Consider the following 11,900-nt stretch of genomic DNA (forward strand, 5'->3'; position numbering starts at 1 on the left):
AATTTGGGACTGGATAAGGGTGATGGTTGAACATGATAAACATAAGTTAATATCACTTAGTCGGTTTGAACTGCAAGATTAGCAGTTCAGGCTCACCAGCCGCTCCTTGAAAACCCTATACAAGGTTGCTGTGGGTCGGAACCAACTTGATGACAGTTAACAACAACAATCTGTACATATGATGAATTGAAATGGCAAATCTTTTGTTCCAAATACAATTACCATAATAAAAATAAAATAGTTAATCCCCTGGGAAGCCAAAAAAGGAGGAGGAAGAGAAATAAAACTCAACTGACTGCAACAATAATCTTTCATTTCCAATTTGTACAGTTCATTCATTATACTTTGTACTGTTGCTGTAATTAAAGGATGTCGAGTTGGTTCCAACTCATAGAGATCCTGTATAGGGTTTCCAAGGTGTGGCTGGTGAGTTTGAACTGTCAACCTTGCGGTTCAAATGACCTTTTGGTCCAGTGCATTATCCTGCAGCACCATACCAGAACTCTACACTCTATTAGTTCTAATATATTTTGTGCATTTAAAATTGGTATTGCTAGCTCTAAGCTCCATGGAATCAAATACCATGTGTGTTGCATTTGCTGTTTATCAAACTGATAGAAAAGTGTCTAGCACACATGCAATATATAATTTCTTATTTATTAATAATTTAGAAAAAAATAATTACTGCATGAAAGAGTAAACAAATGACCAAATACCAGATTTCCATCTATTTCCATTTAATAAGTGTCTCTAAAAGGCCTGCCTCATCTACCAATGTAGTGTTTTTAGCCCTTGACTCATGGCAATTGCAACAAAATGCTGCATGGTCCTGTGCCATCCCAAAAATCCACTAGAGATTGTTGTTGTTAAGTGCTGTCGAGTAGGTTCTGACCCATAGAGACCCTGTATAGGGTTTCCAAGGAGCAGATGATAAGCTTGAACTGCCAACCTTGCAGTTCAAATGGCTTTGCAGTCTGGCACACTACCCCACAGCACCATACCACTGCAGATTAGACCACTGCAATTCATAGGGTTTTCATTGCTTGATTTCTGAAGCCGATCACCAATCCTTTCTTCCTAGTGTTTCTTAGATTAGAAAGCTCTACCAAAACCTGTTCACATCATAGCAACATGCAAATCACCACTAGCAGGCAGGTGGTGGATACACATGAAGTGCAGTGATTGGGAATCGAACCTTAGTCTCTTACATGCAAGGCAAGAACTTTATCACTGAACTACCAATAAATGCTCCCCACCTAACAATACACAAACTAAGAATTAAATTGTTTCAAATAATTCATTAAATGTATACACATGTTTCAGCTTGAAAGGCCCTAATTACATGAAAAAATTAGTCAGTGAAATGTTTTGAAAACAATTGGAAATATGTTTAAGAGCACAGAAGTAGACATAAGAAACTTGAGTTTTGGTTCCAATCCCAATTGAACTGGCCATCTAGTTTCTTTGAAGCTTAAATTTTACTGTATAAACTAGGGATATTAAAATTTGTCTAGCATGCCTCATAGGGTTTTATGTAGATCAAATAAATAATACACAATTGTATTATGACACAGAAATGGAACACAAATCTTTCTCCTTTAGTAATGTAAGTACTCAAAACAAATATATTATTGGGAAAGTCAAGTTTGAAATATTAAAACTAGTTCCTTCCTGTCAATACAGAGGCATGATTAGTGCCAAGAGTTTAACTTGTTCTTAAAACTCTTAATACCATTAGGTTGCCACCTAATGATGCAGAAAACAAAAGTATAGAGAGGTCAATAGTATATCAGTGATGGTAACAAATTAAAAATGAACTTCTGATGATCCAACCAGTCTTTATACCTGCTGAGCAATCCATATCTTACAAGAACTTTATTAAGACAACAGCATAGCATACCGAAACACACTTTAGACCACAGTATCCAAAGTAGTACAGTGAAGTATGAAAGAAAGTCCTTCTAACCATAGGAGCTTGGTGGCTCATCACAAAGTCAGTGGTTCAAGCTCACCAGCCATTCCACAGGAGAAAGATGAGGCTTTTTACATCTGCAAAGATTTAAAGCTTTGGAAACCCTATACAAGGTCACTTTGAATCTGAAATGACTTACTGGCACTTAACAACAACATAGTCTTTGTGATTCTCAAACAATGATTGGATGGGATTATTCATATAAAGCACTTGTGGCCCGCAAAGCGGACTGAACAGCTTGCTGCTAATACAAATAAGGTCTATGGAACCTGTGATTGAAAACAAACAAAAACCCCACAGTTATCAAGTTACTTCTGACCCATAACAACCCTAAAGGAGAACACAGAACTACAACACATTGGGTTTCTAAGGCTATAAATCTGTACTGAAGAAGCAGATTGCCATATCTTTCTCCTGCAGAGTGGCTGGTGAGTTCAAACTGGTGACCTTTTGGTTATCAGCGGAGTGCTCTCACCACTGTTCTACTAGGAAAATACAGAACCTGTGATGATTAAGGTTACGCATCAACGTGACTGAGACATGATGTTTAGCGGTTTGCAGTTATCTAATGATATAATTTAGCAGTTATATAACAATGCTGTCATCCTACATTTGTGATCTGATGTAATTATCCACCATTTTATGATATGTTGTAAATCATATTATGCCTATGGTTGTGAATTCATTTGGGAACAAATTGTCCATCAGACTAATGAGGCAAGATTAAGGTAACCTATATCTTGAGTCACCACCTTACTACAGGTTGGAGTTCAAGTCATCACCCTTAGTCCATTCACTGCCCTTCACATGCTTGCACTGCCTTGCTCAAGTAAGAGAAGTTTCTTTGAGGATATTGGCTGTATCCTATATATTTGAATGCTCTGGCAAACTTCTTTCTCTTGCTCTGGATCCTGCATCCAGCTTGTCATCATCCGTCCAATTCTTGAGCCAGCAGTCTATCATCTGACATGATTCAATAGCTTCCACAGCCTTGCAATCCAGCAGCCTGTCAGCTGATCTGTTTATTGACATTTGTCAGCCACTACAACTGTATGAGTCAGGAGAAGTCTGCGCCTCATGGCTGACCCATGGACTTGGGACTTGCCAGCGTCCACAACTACATGAGCAATTTCTTTACTGTGAGTTCTGTGAGATGTTACAGAAAATTATGGAACCCAAAGATGGGAGAAAGAGTACTGAGGGGAAAAGCAATGGACAGTTTGATGTTAGAGTTGACAGAGTTTGGAAAAGTTGGACATTTGGGAGTTCTTTAACCTCTGCCTCACAGGAACCAGCTGACCCTTATAAAGCCAGTATTCGTTTACACACTAATCCAAAGTTATTGTCAAGGATATGTACAATTTTCAGGCAAAAACAAGCAAAGAAATCCTAGTTCACAACCACATACAATGATGTGAAAACACAGTGGTCCTTTCTGTATATCTCCATTACCTTCCAGCTCTTGACATCCAAGGGGGCTTCAATAAATTCATGGGGAAATTCCATTTAATCCCAGTTTTCCATGAACTTTTTGAAACTCCCTCATATTTTGCAAGCTAACATTGTTGTTGGAAATTCTTGAAAAGGAAAAGGTTTTACATTTGTTGTGTCAGCCATTAGAGACAGTGAAGGGTTTTAATTTGTTGTGTCAGCCATTAGAGACAGTGAAGGGTTTAAATTTGTTGTGTCAGCCATTAGAGACAGTGAAGGGAAAAGGGCACATCATTTTATATCTTAGATTTAAAGTCAAAGTATTTAATTTGTCACATCATTTTGAGTTAACTGAATAGTTCACTTTAGTATACTCAGATAAGAATATAATATATAGTATATTGCATTGTTCACTTTTATTGATGGATGATAGCTAAGATATTCATTGAACTGACCATATTTTCTAGGAAATTAGTGACCATAACGAGTCCATAATCAGTACCTTTCTGCACCTATGCACACAGGTAAAAAATGTTGCTGTTGAACCATGTCCTATATGTGTGTGTGTGTGTATGTGTGTGTGTGTGTGTGTATCCATATTGTTGTAGTGGTTAATGTAGTGGTTAAAATGCGGGCGAGTCAGTTCCAACTCATAGTGACCCTGTATAGGGGTTTCTGAGGAACGACTGGTGAACTCAAACCACCAACCTTGTGGTTTAAACTGACCATGCAGTCCAGTACATTAACCCACAGCGCCATACCAGGACTCTCTATATATACATAAATATATATATTTATATGGTATTGTTGTTGTTAAGGAGCTCTGGTACCACAGTGGTTAGGAATTGGACTGCTAATCTCACGGTCAGCAGTTTGAAACTACCAGCTGTTACATAGGAGAAAGATGAGGCTTCATGCTCCCATAAAGATTTATAGTCTTGGAAACTCTGTACAGGGTCGCTATGAGTTGGAACTGACTCCACGGCACAAAACAACAACAACAACATTGTTGTTATTAAGTGCCATTGAGTTGGTTCCAACCCATAGCAACCCTCTCTAGGGTTTCCATGAGCAGCTGGTGAGCTTGAATGGCCAACCTTGCTGTTCAAACTGACTTTGCAGTCTAACACATTATTCCACAGCGCCACACTATGTGTATGTTGTTGTTGGTGTTATGTGCCGTGGAGTTGGTTCCAACTCATAGCGACCTTGTACAGGGTTTCTGAGACTGTAAATCTTTACGGGAGCAGAAAGCCTCATCTTCCTCCCGTGGAACAACTGGTTGTTTCAAACAGCTGACCATGAGATTAGCAGCCCGATTGGTAACCACTACACTACCAGAGCTCTGTGTGTGTGTGCGTGTGTAGAGAGAGAGTGTGTGTTCTGGTGTGGTGCTATAGGATAAGCAATGGACTGTAAGGCAGTTTGAACTGCAAGGTTGATGGCTCAAACTCACAAGCTGCTCCTCAGAAACCCTGTATAGGGTCACTATAAATTGGAACTGACTCGACAGGGCTTAACAAAAACAAAAACAACAACAACATATTATATATATATATATATATATATATATATATATATATATATATAAGACACTGATAATTGACATTGATCTAGGGTATGGATATCTAGAGTAATAGTTGTATTCTATACCTTTTCCTAGAGACCCTGTTCATAAACTTCACTGTTGAAAAACAAGGTTCACATAACCAATTTGTTCCAAGCATGATTAAAAGTTTTCTAATAACTAAAGAGGACTAGTTTTTAAATTTAAATTAAATTAAAAACTCAGTTCACCAGTATGTTTGTCATAGTTCAATTGATCAACTGTCACAAGGGGCTGGATAACAGGGCTTGAAAATCATCTGAATCCAAAGAAAGACACACTACAGAATATTTCAGATATGCTCTGCCCAGAAGCATTTTTGGAAAGTGAAAAAAAAATTGACTAAAAAACATGCTCCCTAAATGACTCCTGGTGTGGCACTGTATGATTAAGTACTGTACTTTGAACCATAAGGCGGTGGTTCAGTGGTTCAAACCCACCAGCTGTTCCTTGGAAACCCTATACAACATGGATGGGGAACATCCAGCCCACAGGCCATATAAGGCTAGCAAAATCATTTGGTATGGCCATGCCAAGGCAACCACTGTTCCAGCCATCACATTATAACAGATTGGTGTGGCACTGTGGGTTAATGCGTCAGACTACAAAGCCATTTGAACTGCAAGGTCAGTGGTTCAACTCACCAGCTGCTCCTCAGAAACCCTATACAGGGGCACTATGGGTCAGAACCGACTCAACAGTACTTAACAACAACAATTTTTTAAGCGGATAATTTCCTATGGTCTACAAATAGTGTTATAATTATCCAAATGGCTCTTAGCAGAAAAAAGTTTCCCCATCCCTGCTATACAGGGTAGCTATGAGTTGGAATCAACTCGACTGCACTTAACAACAATAAACGAGAAACTTTCTGTAATTCCTTTACCCAAAGCCTTATCTGACCTATACACTTATTTTGAGAAACTTACACTAGAGTCACCAGCCTTAACATACAGGGAAGTCTGCACATCTGCATACAACGCATGGACGGAGTCCTGGTGTGGTGCTATAGGGTAAGCACTGGACTGCTAACCCCAAGGGCAATGCAAACCCACCAACCACTCCTTAGAAACCCTATGCAGAGTCACTATGAGTTGTAAGGGACTCCACGGCACTTAACCACTACAGCAACCTCTGGAACATTTTGTTTATTTATATAAGTAGAGTTATCTCTATATACCTATCATTACATTATTCACAGAAGGGAAAAAACAAGTCAAATACCTCTGTTGACTTTGCTTCTATATGTATATTAATTTATCCTGCTGATGAAGCCTACTGCAAGCTAAAGAGTAGGATTGGAAAAAACCGGAAAGATTAAAGAATCTAAAAAAGCATTTTCATTTTCGTTGATTTCTAAATGCTTTTCTCCCGGACACTTTAAATTCAGGTCCTCTATTTCTAAGTTCTATCTTTTCTAGCATGGTCAAAATACAAATAGACTGCCAAGGTCTTTCATTTGTAATTATATATGAAGATGACTCAAAAAGTTTGTGCAAAAGATGAATTAAAAGATAATGGATTTTTCCCACAAACTTTTAGAAACCCCCTGTATATATACTGCTGTGGAGTCTATCCTGATTCATAGTGTCCTTGTAGACCAGAGTAGAACTGATGTGTAAGGTTTCCCAGGCTGTATAACTTTATGGAAGCAGATTACTCCAGCTTTCTACTGCAGAGCATTTGGTGGGTTCAAATCACCAGCCTTTCCTTTGCAGTCCAACGCTTAACCCACTACTCCACCAGGGCTCCTTCATTTGGAAATGAACTAGTACAAAACCAAGAAGAGGCAAGTCACTTTAAGTTAAATAAAGCTACACTCTGCCAAGCATTTTGTTTCTGTTTTTGCTTCTCGCCTGTTAAGTGTTGCTGAATCAATGGGTTCTGAGTTGTAGTGACCCCTGTATAAGGTTTCCGAGGAGAAGCTGGTGTTTTTGAACTGGGACCTTGTGTTTAGCAGTCTAGAGCTTATCCTACAGCATCTTAAGAACTTTGGCTACAGAATCAAGTTATCTCAATTGGAACCTTGGTCCCACATTTGCTATTAGTTTGCATTGGGCAGGCAACTTAATCTTTCTGTGCCTCATCTGCAAAGTGGTCATAACAATAACATCATTCAAAGAATAGTCGGGTAAGTTAGCTATTTTTAGAAGAATTAAGTGAGATTCTATATGATATAAAACATCTTCATGCAGCACTAACCCTGGCACTACAATTGTGACCTCCAATAATTGTAACTATTTTTAGCTCAGAAATCAAGAAAATAGTGATCAGGATACAAACTCAATAAATATTTGTTGTCATCTGAATAATATTGGAGTTCCTGGTGTGGTGTTGCAGGATAATGCACTGAGCCACAAGGTCGGTTTGAACTGAAAGGTCAGCGGTTCAAACTCACCAGCTGCTTCTAGAGAAACCCAGTACACAGTTGCTATGAGTCAACAACAACAACTTTATAAATACTGAGGTGTTACATATAAACATAAGCCTTTTTTATCCTACATAAAGTAGACTAAAAGAGTAGCTCTGTTCACACAGCATTGTATTTCAAGAACTACCACCCAACTTCAACAAAATGGATCCTCACAAAAGTGCTAATATGCATTTGAAAAACCTAACTGCATTCATCTATCAAGTCACTTTAGGATCACTGAAGGCTCTGCTTCCCTCCACTGCAAGTAGAATGAATAGTTTAGATGTTTCACAGGTTTAAAAAATTAAATCTCTGAAACTTGTTTTCCTCACAGAGATGAATGTTTTGTTTATTAATATATTTTTATGTTCTTTTGGCTTCTCTGACCAGACCTGCTAACAAGCAACAAAACTGTTTCTGACCAGATTTTTTTATCTTTTCCCTTCCCATTCTTCTACCTAGTATAGTTATTAATATATATTTAGAAGCCAAAAGAGAGGCAGCAACAGTGAGTAAAAGAAACAAACTTATCCAACAATTGGCTAAGTAACTCTAGACTAACCAAGAAGGTCAAATTAAAATTTCAAAAGCTTTATAGCACATGATTCTAAGCAGTCATAAAAATGTCACTTCCATGGGTGGTAATTTTCTCATCTGTAAAATGAGAGAATGAAAGACGAAAAACTCTAAAACTCATTGTATTCTTTAAATTGATGAAAGATACAAAGTATAAAAAACAGTTATTACCTATGCCCAACCATGATTGGTCATTAAAATAATAGCTATAGAAATGCTCACATGACAGAATTTTATAGTTAATTTTTCAGTAAAGGTCAAAGACTTTCTTAATAATTTCACATTTTTGGAGGTCAGGTTATTTTTTTAATCTTTAAAGTATAAATAAAAGAGAATTAACAGGAGACTGTCAGAGCTGTGACAGGAACATACATATTCTACCATGAATGCTTCATTAATTTTTCAGCGTGGTGATGTTGCAATTTTCCATGAGCAACTATCAGAGCTTTGCTTGTCGATATGTATCAGAGAAGTCTAAACCCCATTTAGTATTCTGTATCTGTCATTGACAAAAAAACAATTTTGATAACTAGCACTTCGAAATTCATACCCAGGCATATAATAGTATATATTGCTATTACATTGCATCCACCCTGCTTAACCTCAGGATGTTTCCACCCGTCACCCATTTAACCCTTCCACTTGCTGAAGATTTGTCTTCCCTCTAGATACCTCTCATCGTTGATTTACCTTAAACATAATTCTCATTCCAACACCTAAGAGGCCAGATCATCTCCCCTACCTCCACCCGTTTGCACATATTAAGTGAAAATAATAAGGCACACATTCCATTTACACAAATATCTAGAACCCAACTGGGCCCAGCGGTTTGGAAGTGCTGTCAGTCTGATGCTTTGTCTCCTGCTTCAGAAAGCTGGACTTGCAAAGTACACGTATGACAGACACTCTATAAATAATAAAAACACCACAGTCCAGCAGAAAGGCCACTCCCCAGGCAAAGTCGGATAGGCGATCGACCCAGGAGGCCAAACCTGGGACGATTGTTCCTTGGATATGGGACCCGCGGGGGTTGGCGGCGACACGGCTTAACCCCACAGAAGTCAGGACGCCCCAGGGGAATCTGGCGCCGCTCAGCCGCCTGCCACCTGCAAACACCGACTGCGGGCGGCGGCGGTGGGATCTCCGGAGAGCAGCCAGGCGGGTAGGGATCCACTGCCTCAGTTTCCATAACTGCCGGTTCCACCGCTGGGCAGTCCCTTAGATCTCTCCACCTCGGCAAAAAGCTCTCCACCCCCCAACCAAAGCAAGTCCTCTCCGTGCCCTGAGCTGCGGGCCGCCGCTTCGGTTCTTACCTGACAGCCACTCGCACGGAGCTCTCGTCCGAGGTGCTCCACATGCTGGCGGCGGGTGATGGGCTGGCCCCTGGGCCTCGGCACCGCAGAGCTGAGGCGCCGCTGGAGCCGCAGCGCTCGAGCGCAGGAGGCTGGGGCGGCAGGGGGCGACCGGCTCACCTCCGCCGCGCTCCAGCCATGTTGAGACTGAATGGAAAGGTGGCGGTGGCGCTGAGGCAGGAGGAGGAGGTGATTCACCGCTGGCGGGCGCCCGCCCCTTCTCTTCCACTATCCCCTCCCCCCTCAAGGATCGGGGGCGGGGACAAGCGCGCTGGAACTGCTAGCACCTCAGCGAAGGAGCAAGCAGGCAGCCTGCGGCCGCCTGGCGGCTGAGAAATCACGCCCTGCCCCCTCCAGTGGGGACGCGGCCTCCCAGTGGCGGGGACCGGGACTCCACGCCCGCCAGGGCTCCTCGGCCCGCACTGCGTCAGCGACGGCCACTCAGCAGAGCCCTGCCCCACCTCGCCCTCCCCCAGCCTGAGCCCTGCCCTGCCCTGCTCTTCGCTGGGCACTGCCTGGCGCTACTAGGCAGGGAGGCGCACGAGGGAGGGATGCTGGCCACGGGCTGCCCACGCCCGTAGGCAAGGAGCCTGTGCGCACTCCCAGGCTCTACTGTGAGAATGAATCAGATAATGCTCGCCCTGGTGCCTGTGTCCTATTTAAAACCAAAGCTTGAACCTCCAAGCTGCACAAGGGGACCAGCCAGCTGCTGCTCTGGTTCCGCTTTGTTTCCCTCCTTAGCCTTATGGTCCGCTCTCCAGCCTGGACTTTGACCCTCTTCTCCAGCCCCCTGTCTAAACGCCCTTCCTCCCAAGCGTCATTCACACTAAACAGGATCGCTGGTTTGTCCACTGTCGCTCCGCAGCTGGGCTGTTCTGCAGCCGGTGTGAGACATGGAAATGATTTATTCTGAGACTCCTGAATGAGTTTCTGTTAAATCTCTTGCACACTGGTAAATGAACCACACCCTGGTACTGCCAAGTATTCTCAGAACTGAATATCCACCAAGACCTGCTGTGTAGTAAATCCTTCCAAATCGACTTTCTTTCTCTTCTGGCCTTCAAAAAGCTCCTCCCAATCTCTGGATTCTATCAACATTGACCTATTGTGGTTTCTACTTGGGACTATTGTGTTTCCACATGCCTTTACTTAGCTCTGTGGAAACAGTCTTTATTAGCTTTACCAGAGTGTCTTTTGTGGACTGTCCCATACATTGTTATAAATAAACATGTGGGTTCATACAAAAAGGTACAATAGATTAAATGGCTCTATCAAAATAAAGGCACTGCCCTTTGTGTCTACCATCAAAAATCACAAATCTAATCATCCTACTCAGCAGAGATACAGCAACCTGGGTCAGAGGAGGTAACACACTTTTTGGAACAACCAGATGTTTATTATAAATGAAGGCCCAGGAATTCTATATAGTTTTACATTTATTCTGTCTCTTCAACTTACTACCCTTGAGCATGACTGAAGGATGAAGAATGCAGAGATAGTGTTTCCTATATACCAAATAGGTAACAAAGCTCTCCCCTCGCTGTCCTCTAGAGGAGACTTCCCTCACCTCAATATTTATCCAGCAATAAATCGAAGCTGCATTTCATCCTACCCTCCCCATGCCACATATAAGTTGACCTGGACTGGACACTTTGCCTCTGATTCCTAACAGCTACATGGCAGACAAGAAAAGCCAAGCGTATTTAGTAGAAAATCTAAAAAGGAAATATGCATAATTTAAGTCACTTAAAAAAAACAACATTTAAACCAAAACGCTATATACATCTGCAGATACATCTCAGCAGGTAATTTTCAGAAAGACAAAGGCCTACATGGATCCAGGCAGGTAAATTAAGTGTGTGGAACAGGCTGGGTGAAAACTATAATAAAATAGAGAACAACATCCTTTGCAAAAGCAGATGCCTCCCCAGCTGTGGTTGATGGTTATCCTGCTAGAATGTTGACCCAATGCTGTCAGATTGGTTTATTTGCTGCTTCTGAGAAGAAAGAGAAAATTCAGATCTTAATGTGAAACTGCCTTGGTTTCAAACATCAACCAATAATTCAGCAAAATATATACCCGTATATGCTAGGCAGACCAATCAAAATATGTCTCCAGTCAACTTCTGGCATTAAACTTCTTACTAAAGCATTGTTGTTGTTAACTGCCGTTAAGTCTGTTCTGACACATAATGAGCCTGCACAGGGTTTCTGAGGAGCGACTGGTGTGTTTGAACTACCAACCTTGTGGTTAGCAGTCCTGTGATTAGCAGTTCTGTACTACAGCATCAAAATAGGACTTCGACTAAAACATTGCCATCAATAAAAGCTATGGTTTGGGTGTTATTATAGAATAGATTTCATCCCCCCAAAAAATATGTTGATATTCTAACCAATTCACAAGCTGGAAATGGGGTCTTTCAAGATGTAAACAGCATGAGGTCATACAGGATGGGAGGGGGAGGTGTCTTAATCCAATATGAGTTGTCGTTGTTGTTTAGTGCCGTCGAGTCAGTTCCGACCCATAGCGACCCTGTATAGGGTTTCCGA

General features: G+C 41.3%; 1 protein-coding gene across 4 annotated transcripts in view; it reads right to left on the reverse strand.

Annotated features, from left to right (window-relative positions):
• KIF21A (kinesin family member 21A) overlaps nt 1-9,766 on the reverse strand; it is a 196,032-nt gene extending 186,266 nt beyond the window's left edge. For all 4 annotated transcript variants that reach the window (XM_006865296.1, XM_006865295.1, XM_006865294.1 and 1 more), the window contains exon 1: nt 9,312-9,766. In XM_006865296.1, coding sequence (XP_006865358.1) covers nt 9,312-9,355 — 44 coding nt within the window. In that variant the 5' untranslated portion in view covers nt 9,356-9,766. The remainder of the gene's footprint in view (nt 1-9,311) is intronic.
• Nucleotides 9,767-11,900: the final 2,134 nt, after the last annotated feature.

This window comes from Chrysochloris asiatica, unplaced genomic scaffold (assembly GCF_000296735.1).
Source record: "Chrysochloris asiatica unplaced genomic scaffold, ChrAsi1.0 scaffold00077, whole genome shotgun sequence".
In the NCBI taxonomy this organism is placed as follows: domain Eukaryota; kingdom Metazoa; phylum Chordata; class Mammalia; order Afrosoricida; family Chrysochloridae; genus Chrysochloris; species Chrysochloris asiatica.